This window comes from Trachymyrmex cornetzi, unplaced genomic scaffold (genome assembly GCF_001594075.2).
Source record: "Trachymyrmex cornetzi isolate Tcor2-1 unplaced genomic scaffold, Tcor1.1 scaffold11, whole genome shotgun sequence".
NCBI classification, from domain to species: Eukaryota; Metazoa; Arthropoda; class Insecta; order Hymenoptera; family Formicidae; genus Trachymyrmex; species Trachymyrmex cornetzi.
In genome coordinates, this window is record NW_017295653.1 from 1,235,049 (window position 1) to 1,256,581 (window position 21,533).

Genomic DNA, 21,533 nt, shown 5'->3' on the forward strand with positions numbered 1-21,533 from the left:
TGCCAATCTGATCGCGCTCTCGATCATGCGCTGTCGCGTTAAGCATAAAAGAAAGTTGTGCTTGCGGCGCGTTATTTGAATTGGCTGTGTTTGACGTATTCGAGCTTGCTTGAACAATCACTAATATAGCAGTCCCAAGTATAACACTGAAAATCAGTGAATTCACAGTGAATTCAATTAAAAAATCAATGAAATATGGATTATCTAACTTAGCTTTAGTGTATAAATTCAATGTGTATGGTATTGAAATTGACGTAAATAATGGTATTTTAATTATATAATACTCAAACTATTAGGTGTTGAACTTAATTCCTGCCGTTTTTCGTCTCCAAAATTGATTTGTTTCGAAGGGAAATACCTTAATCAAAGTATTATTAATAAAGTATTATTAATTAATAATAAAGTAAAAAATGGAGGAAATTACTTTAATTAAGGTATTCATTCATCTTCCTTTCGAAACAAATCAATTTTGGAGACGAAAAACGGCAGGAATTAAGTTTAACACCTAATACCTTTCTTTTTCAATTGAATTTCACTGATTGAGATTTAAAAAGCACATTTTTCAAACTGTAACTTTAATAATTTTTTTTCACTTGCTACTGCGTTTTGCAACTACAATTATTGTAAATCTGAAGATGACTCAATCAAGAAGCCGAAACATGTAATTATTGTTAGACAATCGAGATATTTTATTGTTATACCACCAAGATATTTGAAGGAATGATATCAAGAAATTATATTATATGTCTTTATTTTATATTTAAGTTTTATTGATTATTAACTCTTATATGCCCTTTACTTTTTTTATTCGATAACAAGAGTCTTTATATATATTTATTTAATAATTTGATCATCCACTGTAACTCGATGCGTTTGGAAATTATAGAAAAGAAATTGTCTATTGTTATTAAATATATTTTCGTCACTCGATTGAATCTCTCATGCGTGGTCTCGCAGGGTGCGTGACAGGGTCGAAGGAGCTTAGAAACTTTCGAACATGGCGCGACGAGACCGTATGATTACGGCACGCAGGTAAAACCACCTCGGTGCATCGTACAAAGTGGGGATGCAGTCGAGTCGTACACACGCACACGTATACACGTGCCATGTATACACGAGTGCACATATGCGCGAGAGAGCAACTCTCTGTCAGTCACGGTGGGCCCGATCTCTCGGTACCTCCTCTTTGGCTCGACGTGTATTCACGTATACACGTGCGTGTACTTGCATTGCACCGCCTACGCTTCTCTCGTGTCGTGCACAATATATATGCACGCGATATCCAATGTGAAGCAGATACACGTCTCGAATAGTGATCTCTGTCCCATCGTCTCGCCTGTATTTTTTTGGGGAGTATAAAAAAATTCTTTTAATAAAATCAATTCCTTTTTTTTTTACTGAATAGTAAATTCTCTTATTAAATAGATAAATACAGATATATAAGAGAAAATAAGCTAGAATTTTCATTTTTTAAATTTATTATTAATATTTATATTTCTGTGTTTGTTTATTTTATTTAGTTCTCCTTGTATATTTTTCGGTTACGGATATACAGATTATTACGTTTCTAAAAATATTTCTATGAGATTCGAAAAAGATCCGTGAACGACGAACCTGCCGACCTGCCGACCTGGCATCGTCCAACAGACGTACGGCATCGTGTAGTGTTGTATAGAGGGAAGTATTAGGCATGCTTGGTTGTGTATACCGCGCGTGTATTCACGAAAGACCGGTCTAGTCACGGATAGGAAAAGAGATGAAGATATAGGCTTGTAGGCAGACAGAGCAAGATGATAGGAAGGAGTAGTAAGATAAAGAAGCGATTAAGGCCGTTTCACGCTCTCTCCGTTAAAGATAGAAATTAGCAAAAAAATTCAGAAAAAATTAAAATACAAAAATTTTACTCAACATTTGATAGCTGTTGTTAAACTATTTTTTTCGGTGATTCTCAGGTTAAAGTTAATCTACAACATTGCTAGAAATGAACATTAAATGTATCACAGGATTACAAACGAAGATCGACCGATACTCGTTCGTGATATTTGTATACGATTCCGCTTTCGATTTTCGTATAGATGTGAGATCTGTTTATTTACTAACCGACTTTAGGATGGTATTTATAGTCAATTCTTGTATTTAAAATTATCTTAAGTACTGATGTCATCAATCAATCAGAGAACTATATTAACATCTTATGACATTACTTAAAGCCACGTTTTTCATTTTCTGGTTAACTTCTGGTTAGGCTTAATCAAAAGTAAATGTAAAAATTATTTTTCTAGCTACGGTTAATTACTAAATTGATCTGTAATTAATAACTTTTAAAGTAGTTGAAGTATTACTACAAGACTATTAATGATTAATCTTAGCTCATAAAACACAATTTTTACATTATCAAGTTAAGTAAAGTTACGTTCAAACAACAAGTTAACCAAATAATGAAAAACTGGGTCTTGAAATAAGCTCGAGCTCTGAACCAGTCCAGTGCTCGTTTCTACCAAAATGTTGTTTAATTTGAATCTCGGTTCAACAAACTATTTTCTTCCAGTTCTATAAATATGAATAAAAAAAAGAAAAGTAAGTTGAATTGAGATATATGTTAATCTACGTTGGTAGAGGATAAAAACAAGCACAGGACCTTAGGAATTTTGAATCGAGTCTCCAACGTGTGCGACGTAACAGGGCCTTTACGCAGCCTCGTGCGTGACGTGGGGTGAGCGAGTAGTAGTGTGGCGTGTGGTAGCGGTCGCGCAGGTAGTGGTGGTGAATTGTGGTGGTGGTAAGTTATGGTCGCGCGCGGGTGTGCGTGTCGTGGAGCGGGGCAGCCGCAAGAAAGCCAGTGGGGGGAATTAGCGGCAGTCTTCTACGAGCAACGCGCGAGTCGTACCGCGGTCGTGTTCCGTACAGTGGCGAGGTGGTACGTTAGCGAGCGTTGCGAGAGAAGCAGCGAGTCTATCGTGAGCCCTCGAGGAGCGTATCCGAGCGAGCGATTCCGGTCTTCTCGTAGTCGTCTTCCTTCGTTTGTACGCGCGCGCGCGCGCGCGCGCACGCGGGTGAATCCTGAGTGGAGTACGAGGCGAGAAAAAGGTGTCCTCCGAGAGTTGCGCAACCGGCGCAACTTCGTGTCTTTTCAGGATGGGTTAGAAGCGTGTTTTTCGCGAGTGTGATTTCGATTTCGTCAGCTATCAGTGACGTGATACGATCGTGACTGGTTCCTCATCGTGGAGACGTGTACAGTGAATTCCACGACGACCTGTTCGTCCTTCGTCCTCGTCGTAAGAAAGAGAGAGATTGAGAGAGGAGAGAGAAAGACGCAGCGGGCTGAGCGAGCGACCGTATCGTAACCGTCGTTGTCCGAAGTTGTCGGAATCCGGAGTCGTCTGCTCGCGTTCAGGGCGAATGAACTGCGCACGGCGATGATAGTTCTCCGCAGCGCGGCGATGCGCAAGTAATGAGGGAGCTGCGTGATCGACCGAGCACGACCGGCCGGTGATAGAGAGAAAAGAGAGAGAGGAGAAAGAAGAAAAAAGAAAGAGAAATTATATATATCTAACCTCGACCTCCAAGTGTTCTGTAGTAGCGTGCTGCGCAACGACGACGTCGTAGTCACGCCACACGTAGTATAGACGAGTATTCGACGGTACGAGACATGTCGTGGTAATGCGAGTTTTCACGATGAACGGAGTCAATAGGTCTGTAGCTGAACTAGCATACATTTTTGGAACTTAAAGTGAGATAGATATATGTTTGATATTTGGCGAAAGGAGAACAAGTTTTAGTGCGATTTAGTGCAGGAATAAAAAAAAAAAACAGATCCTAGTATTACTTTGTGAGGCTGCAACCTCTGGAAACGGAGTACCTTGTAACGTACCAAATAATAAAATCTTATAGCCGACGTGCAATAATTTCTTCTCGATTAACGGATCCGTTCTAAGGAGACTTAACTTCGTGACGGGAAGATCCTGGATTAATTGGAGAACCACCGGGGACTTCGTGAAAGTCCCACCAAACTGTGTCTCGCAAGCTCAACAAGTGAACCGTCGTCTCATAGTCGATTCCGCTGTAACCGCTTCTACTGGATTATCCAGGAAACGGAATCTTACTACATGTCTTTGCGATCGAGAGCAAGGATTTAAGTACCGGCACTACGCGTCCTTTCACGTTTCGGAGTCCCGATCGATTTCGGGAGCACCGGGGTGCGTTAAACGCGCAACAAGTTGAAGGGAGAGCACGTGGCGAGCGCAGCGCGTTCGAATCAATTAAAGTGTCTGCCCTTACGTAATATCAACTGACGCACGCGACAGCGATAACATTTGGTCGTTGCTGATAAGGGATTTGAGATTCCGCGAGCGAGTAGACAACAAGTCGCGAGAGCGATCAGTCGAGACGAATCGCGGCTCAAAGCGACGCGAGCGTATTTCGCTACGAACATTCAAAAGCTTGATGTTTTTAATGTCAATCTCGTTTTGAATATCGGTTCTGTAAACCGCCACATCGAACTCGCAGGTTCGAAAGAGAGTTTCGACGTTTGAAAGAATTTTTCCGACTCAAGATTCTTCGAGATTTATAGCAACGTTACTCAAGGTGTCGATGCGAGAAAATTGTTAAAGAGTTCTCGTCGAAGGCAAGAAGCAGAGGAATTCGGGAATTCCTCTCCCTCCTCCGGAAGAGAGGGCTTTAATTATTATTAGTGCGGCAGGGCGGCAAGCAACTTTGAATGACCTTCGTATTCTGCGGCTTCGTCTTCGACTCGTCTGACGAGAAGACGAGACAAATGCCGGTCGCTTCGGAGGACTGGGTGCCCCACCCGGGCGCCAAGATAACCAGTTCCATCACCACCGTCAAGGGTGCCACCATACAGAGCACGACGACGGCCTGGATGTCGCCCTACAGCAGGACGGCACCGCCGGATCGTGGAGGATCTAACAACAATAATAATAACAACAATGGCGTGGTTATTTTAGATGGCTGCAGACCACCAGCGGCCACGACGGCCAGAAGATTCTTCAGGTGGTTCAGTAGATTAGGACAACCACCGATGGGCAAGACAGGTAAAAATATTAACGGAAAGAGTATTCGCGACGATATTCTTTTTCTTATAAAGATTGTTTAAATCATTCTTTTTTTTTTGTAACAACGATTAGAATTTTTGAACACAGATGTCTAAATATCCAAATCTAAAAATAGAATTATCACTCATCACAAATTTTCAATATTTAATTCTTTAATCTTAAGTGGTAATGATATGTAAGATTCGTTTGTGATCAAACATTTTTTGCGATATTTTTTATATAATACTGAAGTTATAATTTTATTCAATGTTTGGAAACGAAAATATTTAAATAATAATGGAATTAATAAACACGGACCCAAAGAATTGAAAATGACACGTAATGCTTCATCATTATCTATGCTACTTAAGTAAACATCGATATTCGATAAAAAGAATAAATTATAATATTATCCGATTATCGTGAGTCTTAAATACTTTTTTGCAATCAATTCTTTACATTGTTTTAAAGATGCTTATTAGTATCAGTAATATTAAATTGTTTATCAATTTAATTTACGTACTCCACTGTTATATCAAAAGAGCAATGATAATCTAATTTCTTAAGTTAAATAACATTTTGTTATTGTTAACTTTCATATATGTTAAAATATAAATAAATTCATTTCTATGGTTAGTTTTAAATTTAATAATGTCCATATTAACGTATGCGTATTAAATAATAAATTAAATTTCAAATTTATTACATTTTCTTGGATTAAATCATTTAATTCTATAGTTTTAGTTTATACTTTAATTAATAAAACATCGTATTGAGAGAGAGTAGCAGCAGTGATGGCCTATAGAAATGATTAAAAATAACTCAAATTGGATATAACTTGACATTATAAATTTAACAATGCAGTTTCAAGTTTAGGACTATATTTCAAGATCAACAAATAATAATCGGCACGCAGTTTACTTAAACTAGAAATTGTCATTAAACTTAAACTAAAAATTTACACAGAAGTATTATTAGGTACTAAGATCTGCTTTGATTGAATATAGCCTTCTTTATTTATTCGTGTTAAATATTTTTAATGTTAATATAATTATTATAATACATACAAAAATTCAATCAAATTAAATAATTTTGTTTAAATATTATACTAGAACGAAAGTTAGGTATATTTAGTTTCTGAATTTCCGACTTTTGATCTTTTCCTATTTTTAAAAATATATTTCTGTTTTTGTCGGTAAAAATAGTAATTTAAAAAATGTAGGAGAGCACGGCATTAATTCTCTTTTCTTCCTCATTCCTTCGTTTAATCTTCCTGTACATACGAAAGGTGCGGGATTACTAGTGTAATTAATAACTTACAACACACATTATCTTTGACATTATCTTTGGAAACTATTAGATGCGACGTATCTTAATTGAAGACAGTGTTATACACAAGATTCGTGGCAAACTGGTAGAGCAACTCGTGCCCTCGCGATTGTCTCAATTCGAGTAGATCGAGCTCAATCGTCCTATCTCTCTCTCTCTCTCTCTCTCTCTCGTTCTCTTTCCCATCCACGTGTTACTGTTAGTCATCGCAGGTGCATCATATGTGTGCGCGGTAGTTGTGCCCCGTTAATAAAAAGAACGTGTTCGCGCGAGGTGAATACGCACTCGTAGTAGTAATGGGTAATTGAGGAGAAGCGCGAGTATACGCATTTATATATGTATGTATACTTGCGCACGAGTGCGATGCGGCGCGTTAACGGTTCTTCTCTTACACAGATTTCTGCTTTTCATAATATGTGCGCGCGCGGCCGCCCGTTGCTGATGTCGTCCCGTCCATATGGCATCGAACAAAGAAACCGGCAGATCTAAACCGAGTGACAAATGAGTACTTTGGCTGAACAGGTTTCACGTAGCGCGATGTACCAGGTGTTTGAATCTTATAAATCTATACCGAGATTTGATGGATCCCTGTGTGTGTACTTTTTTGTCTCATTATAACAGTTGTACGACACGAATCATCTCATGCTTTCTGCCAAAAATTCATTATTATTCATTGCCGAAATAATGATACATTATTTTCAATCTTTTGTTAAGAGCATATCCATCAGATTAGCATTGAAAAAATAGTCTGGTTGAGAATGGACCAAAATATTCTGATTATATCAATTAGAATTCCTGTTATTTCAACTATACAATTCTGGTACATCAGAAACTTTTGATTCGTCTATTTCAATTCTAGAATTCCAACCAGACATTTTATTCAGTGTATCTAATTCATTAGAGATCTTCTCGTATTTCGCAAAATAGAAAATAGATGAAAACCCTAATTTATTATATCTTCCGAATTTTCTAAAATTCTAATTTCTTGTATTTTCTTTTCTCATCACAACACGTTCACCGAGAAAAATGAGTTTATAGAAACAAAAAAGGGATGATAAATATGATGGTTTGATATAGGAAAACGGACCAATTAGTTATCATTGCGAATAATTTCTCATTATTTGTTAATGTAACAAATAATGCATGATTTACAATGTAAATCAAAATAATGAATATTGCTAGCAAATCAGTCTATCAAAAAATAGGTTATTAGGTTTTACATAAATTGCTTCTATTACTATAATGATTAGTTGAAATAGCAGACTAACATCAATCACAATAAATTAAAACAATAATTTGTTGTCACTAAATTATTTGTTAAAAGTACTAGTTAAATTAACAAAATCCTTTCTCTCAGTTCAGTGTGTTTAACTTTAAATCTGTGTGTCCAAACATTTATGTTCACACCGTTTTAACTTCAGTTCTGAGAAATTGCATGTGGTAGTATAATTTTCGTGAAATCTAAATCGAATGTCTAACAGCGCATTAACAGGTGTTTCACATTTATATAGTGTGGAATAATAATTGATATCGTATATCTAACGCGCGGCGCGTTATTCAGAAGTTCTACTGGGCGGCAAAAGAAATCGCCTAATTAAATTTTATCGACAAAGCGTAAAATTATATGAGGACTCTACCTACCGTCTCTATCACCGAGGCATTAAAATTCGCACAAGCGTTGTTTCCTCGGGCGGAACTGAATACACGTACAGCACACGTGCCACATTTGAGGCTCGGCATTGATTTTACTGTGCGCTTCGTTGAGCACTTTCGAAAATTAGGGTCGAATTTATAATTACGAATAATTGCCGATACTTAAGAAGCTTAATAAAATTTGCAATTTTTATTTCAAAATAACTTTTCAATATTTTGAAATTTTCTCCGTTCTTGAAGTAACATGTTTATTTAATTTCGCCATCTAAATAAATATATATGTATATACATATATATATATATTAATGATATAAGATTTCATATATAATACTTTTGTTGCACTTATTGTTCCCAATAATTCTGTCTTGGAATTGAAGTATCCTTCAAGCAAATATATTAACAAAGTGATCGTTGAATTAATTTTTACGGCTACTTAAACAGCACAAATTTCCTTGTAATTAACCTAGGATTTTGCCTTTCGATGTAAATCCAACTTCACAAATTGGCGGTTGAAAATTGCTATTCCAGGCTGATGTTCTCGCTCTGGCGCGTATTTCATAGCGCAAGTGGGTCGTACACGTGACGAAACACAAATCGTGCGATTGCGGAGCAGGATTCGATAAGTCGACCCACACGTGTCGGGTAAGTTACAACAACGAGGCGAATAAACCAAGTAATTTCGAATGTCGCAATAACAACAGGGTCGATAAACTCTATTATCGTTTATTAAAATGCAACAGGAATTTCTGTATTTGGAGAGTGGCACTTTCTCCGTTAGATAACAGTCTGTTGGGCGTCGTATTATATATACTACGAGAAAAAAGCCGTACATTTATTAAAAATAAAATTGATATTTTTGTTACTTAAACATCCTAATCTATTTCAATCATTTAATTGCTAATACAAAAATAATAAGTTAATAATCACGTCGCTTGTATAGGATTCTATTAGAAAATAACTATTAGAAAATATCTTAGAAAAACGTTCATAAATTACTAATCTTGTGAAATACAAGCTTTTTAGATAATATTGGAAATTAAGCATCATATAATGAGTGTAATATAATCGAATAATGGCAGATTTAATTTTTTATATGTGCAAAGTATGAATATCATATATTCTTTATATCTCTTATAATAACTCAGATATAATTTCTTATTACGCCACGATATTCCCGAGATTGGCGTTCTCTCGCGACATGATGTGAACGGCAGAGCGCGATAACTGGGCCGGAAAGAGGATGAACCGTGAACTCGATAAATAAACATTAAACTTGACGGTAAAACCAGGCCGTACCGCCGTCGGCATGTGCAATAATAATCGGCATTCTGTCCTTTTCGCGTGAAAAGAGACGCATAAAGCCGGTATGTGTCGTGTCGCACCGCGACGCTGAAGTGGGCAGGTGGGCGAGTCTTCCTCGAGGAGATCGGAACAGGATTGTGTTCTGCTGGATGGAATTGTAGGATCTTCACGCTAGCCGACGCCCGCGACGAAGATTGCTATGCGTTAAAAGTAGGCTGCGGTCAGACGTGCTGTACGGAACTATTCTTTGGCTTTGACGCAAAATAGTGTACAGAATGGTCTGAACCAACTGAAATATTCTTTCGCAGATCTGTCAGAAAGGAAGTCTTTGATTTATGAGTAATATGACTTTGATTAGTTATTTTTGAAGCGTCTTTGTTTTCATAAGTTGTTTTCGTTGATAAACAATTTTTTACGTCAGAAAATTGAAAAAGCTGTTTATTATATAAAATTGTTTTGATATATAAAATATATGAGGATATATATATAAAAATATACTTTCCACGCTAAGTATAATTTTGGAAAAGAAAAATGTTACTAGCTTTAACCCAGATTTTCAATATATTCCGTAGAATAACGTTATGCAGAATATTGCACATCTGCACGAAATCACCACTTACGCAATTATATCATGCTTATTATGCTTTACGTCATGCTTCTTAATTTATAGATTTGCACATCTTACACTGCTAAATTCATATATGATGCCAAATTATATGCAATTTGAATTATTTTTAATCATTTTTAGGTCGCGCCATTGCTCTTATTCAATATATAGTTAATTTAGTTACAACACAATGGAGTTAAACAATTTAACTCAATAAATGTATTAAATTGATTCCAGTTTAATTTATTATTTACTAAGTGTATACGTTAATATGGACATTATTTATTATATTTTGAAGTCAAGCAATTCAATCACAGAAATGAATTGATTTGTTTTAACAGACAAAAATTAAAAATAACAAAATGTCATTTAACTTGAGGAATTACGTTACCGTTGCTCATTTGATATTTAACAGTGTATATAGATGCATAAATTTTAGAAGTTTTACGATGTGGAACATAAATTTGTAATTCAATAAATTATCAGTGTTATTTTATTATATATGACGGCGCGGACTGTTAATATCTGAACAAGTATTTTTATCTTCTCGCGTACATTGACAGTATCGTGGAAACTCGTATTTCTGCCTCCGGATATAGGCGGCGACTGTCAGATCGAACGGAAACGGCTGGCTAGGTAATTAAAGCGCGTTCCACGTTCGACTCACAGGTCGACCGCACATTGTCACCTGTCGGCTGCCATTCGCACCTGTCGACCGACCATTGGTTTGACTGACCCCTTGCCGTCGAAATGGGCCATTGGATTGCATCTTGAAATTATTCATCGCATTCTTGTCATAGCCCCTGCAATTCAAATTGTTGCGGCAAAACAGTTTATCCTCGGATGTGAAATAATTTCACGTCGCGTCGCAAAGATGGGTTTTAACTGACATGACATATTGCTATTAAAAAATATTAATACATTTATAGAAATTATACCGATTAATATAACTGAAGACACATTCGTAAAAAAATAAAACATTCTTTATATACAGGGTGTTTGATAATGAAAAATCTTTTGCATAGGAGCAAAATGGACTAAACTGAAAAGAAAAGTCCTTTGCCATTTTACAATTTTCGTAATAGTTAACAAGATATTAATTACTAAAAATTGTCGAAAAATTAGTATTCAATAATTTTTTACTCAAATACTACCAGCTTTACAGAAAACCTGCAAGAGACAAAAATTGTTTACTATATTCTCATAGAGCTCTAAGAATTTTTTCAGAATTTTTTATCAACTTTTTAGTATTGCATTTTCTTATTTTTACCAACATGAGAAAATACGGTATTAAAAAATTCTAAAAAAATTCTCAAAACTTTATGAGAAGAAAATAAACGATTTTTATCTCTTACAATTTGTCTGTAAAGTTGATAGTTTTTGAGTAAAAAATTATTGAAAATCAATTTTCGGCAATTTTTAGCAATTAATATCTTGTTAACTATTGCAAAAATTGCAAAATTGTAGAGGATTTTTCTTCTCAGTTTAGTCCATTTTGCCCCTATGCAAAAGATTTTTCATTAATTATCAAACACCCTGTATAATTTATAATGTTAAGCATTTCGCACCATCGTATTAAATCTCTATATATTAACGTAGAATTTATTTTTAATTAATTGAAAACATTTTTTGTTATCTAGTGTATTCTGGGATTTGAAATTAGTAAGATTACAGTTTCTCGTATCAAATAATTCTAAAATAAGTGAGAAATATAATTGATTCCTGTTATTTGAGTATAATCAATATATTCTGTTAATATTTTTTTATCCAATTGTTATGAATAATACAGGTGTACAGATAATATTTAAATTTTAAAAAACTTTAATAAAAAAAAAAGAATTCTCGCGGTCTCTTGTGAGACTGCGCTAAAACGGGCGACAGTAACATATTTCGAAGCTGACGTCGCAACGTTTCGAACTTCTCGTCGCCGTGTCGTAACGTTTCGAAACTTTGGTACCGCGCCAACCGATGACACACCCGGTAGATAGACGTCGTTTGCGCGACAAGAATTGCATGCATGTATATGCATGCAAACTTTGGCGAGAGCGCGGCCGATTTGTATGGTAAATCGTATTCGCAGACGCTTTTGCGGCGTAAGCGTACAGAAATACGGTATATGTGTGAGGCTTTTTAACGACGACACATTGTCGGCATTGTGCCATTCCGTGCTCATTCGACATACGAGAGACAGAGGTGTAGGCGAGGTCGCGTACAACCGCCACGACTTGTCTCGCGTACGATTTGAGAGCGCAGTGATTCGATTCTCGTTGCTAGAGATGACCGAGACCGATTCAATCGTAATTAATTTATCGGACTATTAAAGCTTCTCTATTACGGACTATTAAAGATCTTATCTATATCTCAATATACAGAATTATATATGAATTATATATAGAATTAATTCTTGAACAAGATTTCAAATGCAGAATTTTGGTGGAAGAGAATCGCGTATGAAATGTTAAAACTAATTCGATTGAATATAGGTCAATATTATTATAGATTTTAGAATTTTCTTTTGTATGATTAAGCTACGTATATATTTGAATTTGAAAAAAGAATACGTGTATATTCATGAATTGAGGAGAGATCGGCCTCAAATTTTAGTCGAGGTATTCGCAGTTGTAAGGCATCAGTTTTAGAACACTCTTGAGGTGAAAGTGATTAATTGACATTTTTATAAAATCGCTGGTTACGTATATTGGTGAATGTAATAGGAGAACTTCAAATGGAGTACATTTTATTTTCGTATTTTTATAAAAAGCATTTAATATGTTTGCAAAATAGTTGCAAATTAAAGTAGACATTTAATGTATTCGTTTCATATTTTGTTTCCGTAAAATTGTATAAAAAGGTTTAATTTCTGTGTTTATATTAAAAATCATAAAATTAGATTTTATAATAACATATATATATATTCGTCCTTTGAAAAAAATACTAAATTTTAATAAATATTTATTTAAATAGTTTTAAGTAAATATTTACTAAATGTAAATACATATTTATTTGATATATAAAAACCATTAATTTGATTTAACTATCATTCCTTTGAATAAATATTTATTTATTATAAACAAATGTTTACTTAGTACTGTAAATATAAAAAAAATATGTATTAATATTTAGTAATTTTCAGTGTAATACTTACGAAGAATCTTTTAGTTCTATTCGCAAGAAATGTTAGGCTCCTGCTACCCCCATTTGAATCGTCCAGGTTTAGCGAAGTCAACACTATAAGCCGTTCAACGAAATTGTATAAGATTTTGCTTCCGTAATAATTCTACCGTAATCCAGCAGTAATCCGCGACAAGTGAGCGAAGCCCGCACGAGGTGTTAACACGTAACGTGGACGCGACTCGACGCGACGTGACACGACGCAACTCGATTATATTTCTGCAGTCGTCTAACCGCTATCGGAGCCCCGAGCAGAGGGGTCATTGCCTCGTAATCTACCGGGAGGAAAATTACGCAGGTGCCGGGAAAGAATTCATCGACTGTCGTGGCGAGCGCGAACGAAACGTTTGCCTTCTCGCGAGTCTCCACGTACACGCTACGAAACACGCGTGCACATCCGTTCCATGCACGCTCACGATATTTGCCGCCTCCCGTGCGAGCGTGACTAATGTAACTCGAGGAAAATGCATGCTGGCTCGTCTCCGCGAGACCGAACTGGATTTCCTTGAAAATCCTTTCGATCAGAACAATGACGTTCCGCCACGTCGTTTCTTTTCCTCGTTCGCGTATGACGGTTGCAAAATTATTTAACGAGAATTATTTCTTCTTCCCTGGAAAACGCAATTATTATTGTTGCAACATTCCTTCCGGTATTTCCATTCATTTTTTTTTTTTTTTTATGTAAATTGAGATGTAACAGGAAAATCGCATTTTTCTTGCAGTTTATTTTAATTGTAATATTATAATAAAACATGCGATCACTAATGATAAATCAATAATAGTTGCACCAAACTGTTTAAAGTGATATAATAACTTATTTTAAATATTATCTGGTATATAAATATATACAGAATGTATTTAAAATTATGTACACCTCTTCATAAATAAAATATATTGCAGTTTGTAATCTCATTTTGCGCGATTGAAGTGCGCGGAAATTGAGCGGTTACATCATGTCACGTTCGATGCGTGTCACGAGACGTCACCTTCCAAGATTTACACTCAACAAGAAAGCGAAACCGCGATCATTTTCGAGGCACGTGCGCGTAACGACGCTTTCGAAATCCAGGACGGACCCGTCGAACGCGATTTTCGTGCGAAGATTAGTACAACCGATGGTCTCTCCTGAGACTTTCACGCGATTGTGGAAACGAAAGGATGCAATTACCTGTAATTAATCCTTCATTGCGCCGGGGTTTCGTCCATTTCTCGAATGTACCTGCATCCTCAAATCACGTACAACCTATAATTTAAAAACAAAATGGTCGTAATAACGATAAAGTTCCATTCGATTTGAAAGATGACAATATAGAATCGTCATAAGCCTCGTAATTTCATACTTTTCGAATGCAAATTGAAAAGATCCAACGGGAAAATCCTCGGATATACCATCTTTTGACACAGTCTATTAATCATACAGAGTGTATTGAAAAAACGTTACGGGCAAATTGAATTGAGTAATAAATGGAATTAAGATTAAGGACTCGCTTATACTGATTTACTTGTTCTAGCTATATGCTACTCTAACTGTTCGCAAGAGACCAGTTACTTTTATGACCCATTCTCTTTAGGACGTAGGTTTTAAGCTTAATGCAATTCATCCTCTGACCTCATTCACTGACCGTTACTATCATATATCGTTCTCAAAGTGGAAGGCTAACTTTATATTTTTGATTTATAAACAATGAACAGCACCGAAAGAAAAATCTGATAATAGTTATCAAATTGAGTGAAATAATTTCAAACGTTTCGTTAAAATAATCAAAAATAATTTTATTTTTTACAATACTTATATAATATTAGCAAATATCGTAATATAACCATTTTGTAATAATTACTAAATATTTAGAAAAGTAAAATTATTTTTGGTTATATTAACCAAATATTTTATTGAAATTATTTCACTCAACATTTATTAACTATCTATTATCGGACTTTTTTCAGTGTGGTTACGCGAATGTTAACAATCGAGGAGGCATCTATTACTAAAACAAAATTAATACCCATGTTGTTTATATTTTTTAAATTATAAATAAACTTGTAAATATATATCCTAACATCGATTTTATATTATGAGATTCTCGCATAGAATAGCAAATGAGTAAATCATTTTATCAAAGCTAATGATTATTAAATATGAAATACTACTGAATTTAATCTATCTTAATAATATGATGAAACACTACTACATATTTGTACATTAATAATAACATATACAAACTTGTAAAAAAAAAACGGGAAATCTAACCGTATATTTTTTTCTGACAGATTAATTTGATTTAAAAATATTTCTCTGTTTTTCACACATATATATTTTTCTAACGGATTTTAAATAAAAATGTCTGTCAACGTGATAATAACGCTCAGTGTAGTAATATACATTTTTCCACGCGTGGAACAAATTCGAGGGAAATATTCCGCAATCTCCCACGCGAGGTCAAGGATTACGCGTGAACGACTATTATTTGTAATTCGTGGCGGCTCCTTGTCTCTGTCGCGAAGTCCACTTTGGCAATCTGTAAACGCCAAGTCGCGAACAAAGCGTCCATTGTCATCGCGCGTGTGCGACGTACGCGCGCGCGAGGTTGCGCCTCTCGAGGCGAGCTCTTATGGTGCGCTGGCCGTTTGCGAAACCGCCGTCTCTCGTTACGGCGCGAAGGAAGGATAACGGGTCGACACTGGTTGCCATTATTTGCTCTGTAAATCCCACAATGCCGAGTGTCTCAGCGAAACAGAAATAACTCGTTCACGGCGGCTCTTTTATCAAATATCATATGTAACATAAATGTATAAATCGAATAATGAGGGATTCTTATTCTCTCATGAAGAAACATTCTGTTGTTTTTATCAGTTAAATTGAGAAATAATATGGTGGGAATTTTATCTCTAACATATATATTTTTTATTTTTTTATTTTTTTAGTCAGTTATAAAAAATGGAGCTATTAAACATTGAAATTTTTAGAAAATTAAATTATTGTAATTAAAACATAATATAATTAAAATATTTTACATGTAGCATTTTATGTTTTTCATATCGTGCGCACTTTTTCTATATTTTTTTACGTATGTATTAACATATATAGATACTTTTTATTATTGTTTTGTAGAGAGAGCGAATAGAATAAATTAAAAAATAAGAGAAAAGAAATTTCGTAGTAGAGATATGAAATTTTAGAATAGAAAATTATCAGAATAAATTAAGAAGAACTAAGTACTCGTATTTCGCAATTACTACGTCACATGATTAAATAATCTTTTCACGTATAAGCCTGTTGTTACGAAACCAACTTATTTGCGTCAGTTAGCAGTCAAGTAAATGAATCGGAATCCAGCTATGATATATCACGAGTTTATATCGATTATCTTTAAGGAGCGCGATTCGCTGGTTGCGTTCTATATTACGTCATTATGGATATTATTGCAACGTTAACTATATCCTTATACTTCATAATGATTATGCTTAAATATTCTTTTTGCTGAAATAAAAATTACATATAATTATGAAAAATAATATGAAAAGTAAAAAAATTATTAATATTTATAAGCTTCGATCGATATATGATGCAAATATCTTTGTTTCTTAAAAATATAATAGATTTCATTATCTCAATGTTGATGAATCCTTGAACTTTTTCTTTATAAAAAAATTTCATTGCCTTTTGAATGGAGATATTTAAAACTTTCATTATTATTCTGTGAGTATGCAAGGTTCAAGCTTTTGTTAGTATATCGATATCGTTAAATTTTAAATGGACACTTAATTTGCTATTGTAACAAAGTTTAATGATCGCTATTGTACGATAATCACTTTTGTGCAATAAAATGCAATTAAGTCACGAAAACTTGCGCGTTGCATCGAAAGATATCGTTACCGATTACAGGGGAGAATCGTGCCCGCTTTCGAAACGAGTGGAAATTCGCGAATGTGATGATGCGCGCTCGTTAACGGGGCAGACTGTTGCATTTCATAACGGAATGCTAAGCCGCGGAACTGAGTTAGACCGGCTTCGTGTGGTCGCACGATTATACCGTAAATCACGTAAGCGGGATGTAACGTCACTCGCGAAAATGGTGGCGCGGAAATGCGAATTGAGGAAACTGTCGTCGGTGGCTGATTGTGAGACGAAGTCAGGTGAGCAATCAAGTCGTGACATTGAGCTATTCGTCGCGATGACTAACTGATTCATATCTACATCCGATACAAATATTGGACAAACATTGGACGTTTAACATTACTGCTAATAGGCATTGGCCAATCTTCTGCCGTGTTATGATAATATTGAGATCATAAAATTCATTTGCGTTTAATTTTTAAAATAACGTGTATTGTGAACAAAGTAAAAAACTTGTTTACTTTATCGCATTATTGATATTGACAAATTCTTTCAAGAGTATTTTACTTTAATTCTTATTAAATTAATTTTATTTATTCACGGAAAGAACGGTTTTGTTGGAGTGCCTCAATATTTAGCTTATTAATACAGAGATCTGAAAATAATTTTATTAGATTATCAAATATAATTAGGAATCTCAAGCATGAGTAATACTGCAAAATATTTTGACTTTGTAACAGCCATTTTGAGTGTGCATAATATTTTGATGGACCAACAAAATTATTATCAGATCTATATCTAGTTTTTAGATCCTTCAAACAAAACCGTTTTTTCCTTGTCGATACTTTCCAATGAATTATCATTTAATATTTATGTTATGTGATATATTGAATAATATATATATAATTAATAATAAAATTTATAGTCTCAATAAATATTAATAGTTCGAAGATTGCATTCATATATTATACAATATATACACTATTAAAAATTTTATAAAATTTAATATACTTTTAAGTTACACAATTTGAACTTAATTTCATGACATTACATTAAATTTAGTGTATTTATAACTAAAAAGTATATTAAATTTCATGTACACGTACATGAAATTTAATATACACGTTCATTACATTTAAGTAACTACTGTAACTTAATTTTCAGTTAAATCATTCATTACTTTTAATTTCGTTCATAACTACGAGCTTCATTTACATGTAAAGAAAGCTCGTGGTTACATTTCTAACAGTGTATATTTATATATGTGTGTATATCCAATATATTATTTAATTTTCACTTTATTGAAAAATAACACGTAACGTAATCCAAAATGATTACATTGCATACATCTGTAAATAACCTGTTATGTATGGATTAAATCAAATTCTATCTCTGATATGTTTTTGAATTAACTACAGCCATAGAATAAATAAAAATTTAACGTAAAATAAAAGTAACGAAAAGTAAAAAATAAAAGGTCATTCCTAAAAGCTAGTTTATCGGTGAATTGCGTAATAACGCGCATCCTGAAATAGACTGCCGTAATTTTAAGTTTCAGGAACCTCATCCCGATACAAACTACGCTCCAGTATTTTCTCTCTGAACAAACACGCGTGTTGCATAACACTAGGAAGTGAAGGTGGCTCGTGCTGTAGTTGCGCAACAAAGCAATAGATACCGTAGCGTCGGGCGTATCTAATTTTTGCATTATATATATATAGTCTCCTGAATTCCTTGTTCGGACACTGCATATATTTTACAAAATTATTATCAGATCTATATCTAGTTTTTAGATCCTTCAAACAAAACCGTTTTTTCCTTGTCGATACTTTCCAATGAATTATCATTTAATATTTATGTTATGTGATATATTGAATAATATATATATAATTAATAATAAAATTTATAGTCTCAATAAATATTAATAGTTCGAAGATTGCATTCATATATTATACAATATATACACTATTAAAAATTTTATAAAATTTAATATACTTTTAAGTTACACAATTTGAACTTAATTTCATGACATTACATTAAATTTAGTGTATTTATAACTAAAAAGTATATTAAATTTCATGTACACGTACATGAAATTTAATATACACGTTCATTACATTTAAGTAACTACTGTAACTTAATTTTCAGTTAAATCATTCATTACTTTTAATTTCGTTCATAACTACGAGCTTCATTTACATGTAAAGAAAGCTCGTGGTTACATTTCTAACAGTGTATATTTATATATGTGTGTATATCCAATATATTATTTAATTTTCACTTTATTGAAAAATAACACGTAACGTAATCCAAAATGATTACATTGCATACATCTGTAAATAACCTGTTATGTATGGATTAAATCAAATTCTATCTCTGATATGTTTTTGAATTAACTACAGCCATAGAATAAATAAAAATTTAACGTAAAATAAAAGTAACGAAAAGTAAAAAATAAAAGGTCATTCCTAAAAGCTAGTTTATCGGTGAATTGCGTAATAACGCGCATCCTGAAATAGACTGCCGTAATTTTAAGTTTCAGGAACCTCATCCCGATACAAACTACGCTCCAGTATTTTCTCTCTGAACAAACACGCGTGTTGCATAACACTAGGAAGTGAAGGTGGCTCGTGCTGTAGTTGCGCAACAAAGCAATAGATACCGTAGCGTCGGGCGTATCTAATTTTTGCATTATATATATATAGTCTCCTGAATTCCTTGTTCGGACACTGCATATATTTTATTTTTATTTGTCATTCCTCTAAAAAATTGTTTGTGAAAAAATATTTCTCTCTCAAAATTGTAAATCCGTCAAACGAGAGATTTTATGTTAAAATTAATTCGATAATACTCAACACATTTCTTTTCTCCCATGTTCACGTATTATTTAATATTGTCGCGTATAAAATATATTTATTTAGAGAGATTTAATTTATTTTTAATTTGATCTATAATTTTTTAATAATGTTTAATATTTCTAATTGTACTTTTATCAGAGAATCGCTTTTATAAAAAAAAAAAAAACAAATTTAACGTGATTAAGTAAAATTCGAGATTTATTGATCTAAGTTTTAAACAGATTATTTTACATTTAAATATTATTAAAAATAATACAGATAGATTGTTCTTATTAAATAGGAGTGACTTGATATTCCTCAAGAGATGAGCTTTCCATACGCTAGACTTGCTGATAACTATTATCGCGTGTTTGGAACTTCCCATTAATAAGCTTGAGCCTTCCTGCGGCTGCTATTCAACGATGGCAGATGGATTCACGAGTAACCATCCACCTACGCGAATACATTGAGAATACGTGAACACGACTGTTGTTAATTGCACGAGACAGGTTCGCGTGTGTGTATTCTGCGGGAAAATACGGCGTGCCGGCTCATTGTGCACACGATACATACATCTTGTTGGCGAGGAAGAGATAATGTTCGCGATGCCATACATTTCGTAACGCGTTCGTTGACACAAAGAAATGTCTAATTTTGGGTACGAACGGAAACTGCATTGCGACATTTATCATTCAAGGGATTCGGGAAATCTTTGTACGAAGCGTTCAACGTCGTTAAGGAATACATGTTTCACATACATTTTATCCTTTAATCTTTCTCTATATTAATTAAGGAAAACAACGAAATCCAAGGCAATATAAAAATAGATTTTGAATTATTGCGCTCTGAATAAGATATTAAATTTTAGTAACTATTTTTTTCGTGAATAATATTAATTAGTTAATACTATTCAAATGTATGTTTACATTTAGTAAATATTTGCTAAATGTAGAGTTATATTTATTTTTTTGGTACAAAAAATACCATTAATTTGATTTAACTATCATTTTTTATTGAGTAAATATTTAGTTAATACTATTTGAAAAAAAATATTAAGATGTAATAAATTTTTTTTCTTAGTATAATTGGGAAAAAACTTGGAAGAAATGATTTGCTTTGGTCATTCTAGAAATTGATTTTTATTATATGTAAATACACCAGCAATTAACACCAATTAACACCAATTACGTACATAAAATTACAACGACAAATGTAATATTTGTGATTAACATTTGCTTAATCATTCAAAGAATTCGACAAATCTTCACACGAAACATTGTCTCTCGTTTTAGGAAGCTGCAATCGACACAACTAAAAATAACATAACATTTATGTTATAATTTTGCACTCAATAATATACAAGTAATGTAACACATGGTGTTACATTATAGTTACATTATTAAGTGGAAAGGAATTACAAAATAGATGTTTTAGTTGATGTCGATTGGGACGTTTCACACGTTTTGTCCTTTAACCTTTCTCCTTATTATCGAGGAGAATGATTTAGGGGGATGAAATTTAAGACCAGCGAGCATGTCATGAGCAGAATATCCGTGCGATATAACCGCGTTTAGATATTGATTTCCTTGATTTCTTATTGACGCATCAGCGAATAATCGTGTTACTGATAGCTTATAGTGACGGGAGATACCAGCGACTAAGCAAGCAAAGATTACCAAGAGCTCGTTGGTTCCGCTCGAGCGGGCAACTGGACGCGAACATAGGCGGTAACCGTGGCGCACATGTAA

The 21,533-nt window shown here is 34.0% G+C and overlaps 1 protein-coding gene across 4 annotated transcripts in view; it reads left to right on the forward strand.

Moving 5' to 3' along the window:
- Nucleotides 1–21,533, forward strand: part of trc (Serine/threonine-protein kinase tricornered) — a 154,577-nt gene that overhangs the window by 37,349 nt on the left and 95,695 nt on the right. For 2 of the 4 annotated variants that reach the window (XM_018509918.1, XM_018509927.1), the window contains exon 1: nucleotides 2,925–5,051. The exons of the other annotated variants lie outside the window; for them this stretch is intronic. In XM_018509918.1, coding sequence (XP_018365420.1) covers nucleotides 4,718–5,051 — 334 coding nt within the window. In that variant the 5' untranslated portion in view covers nucleotides 2,925–4,717. Of the gene's footprint in view, nucleotides 1–2,924; nucleotides 5,052–21,533 lie in introns of those variants that run through there. 4 annotated transcript variants of the gene reach the window in all.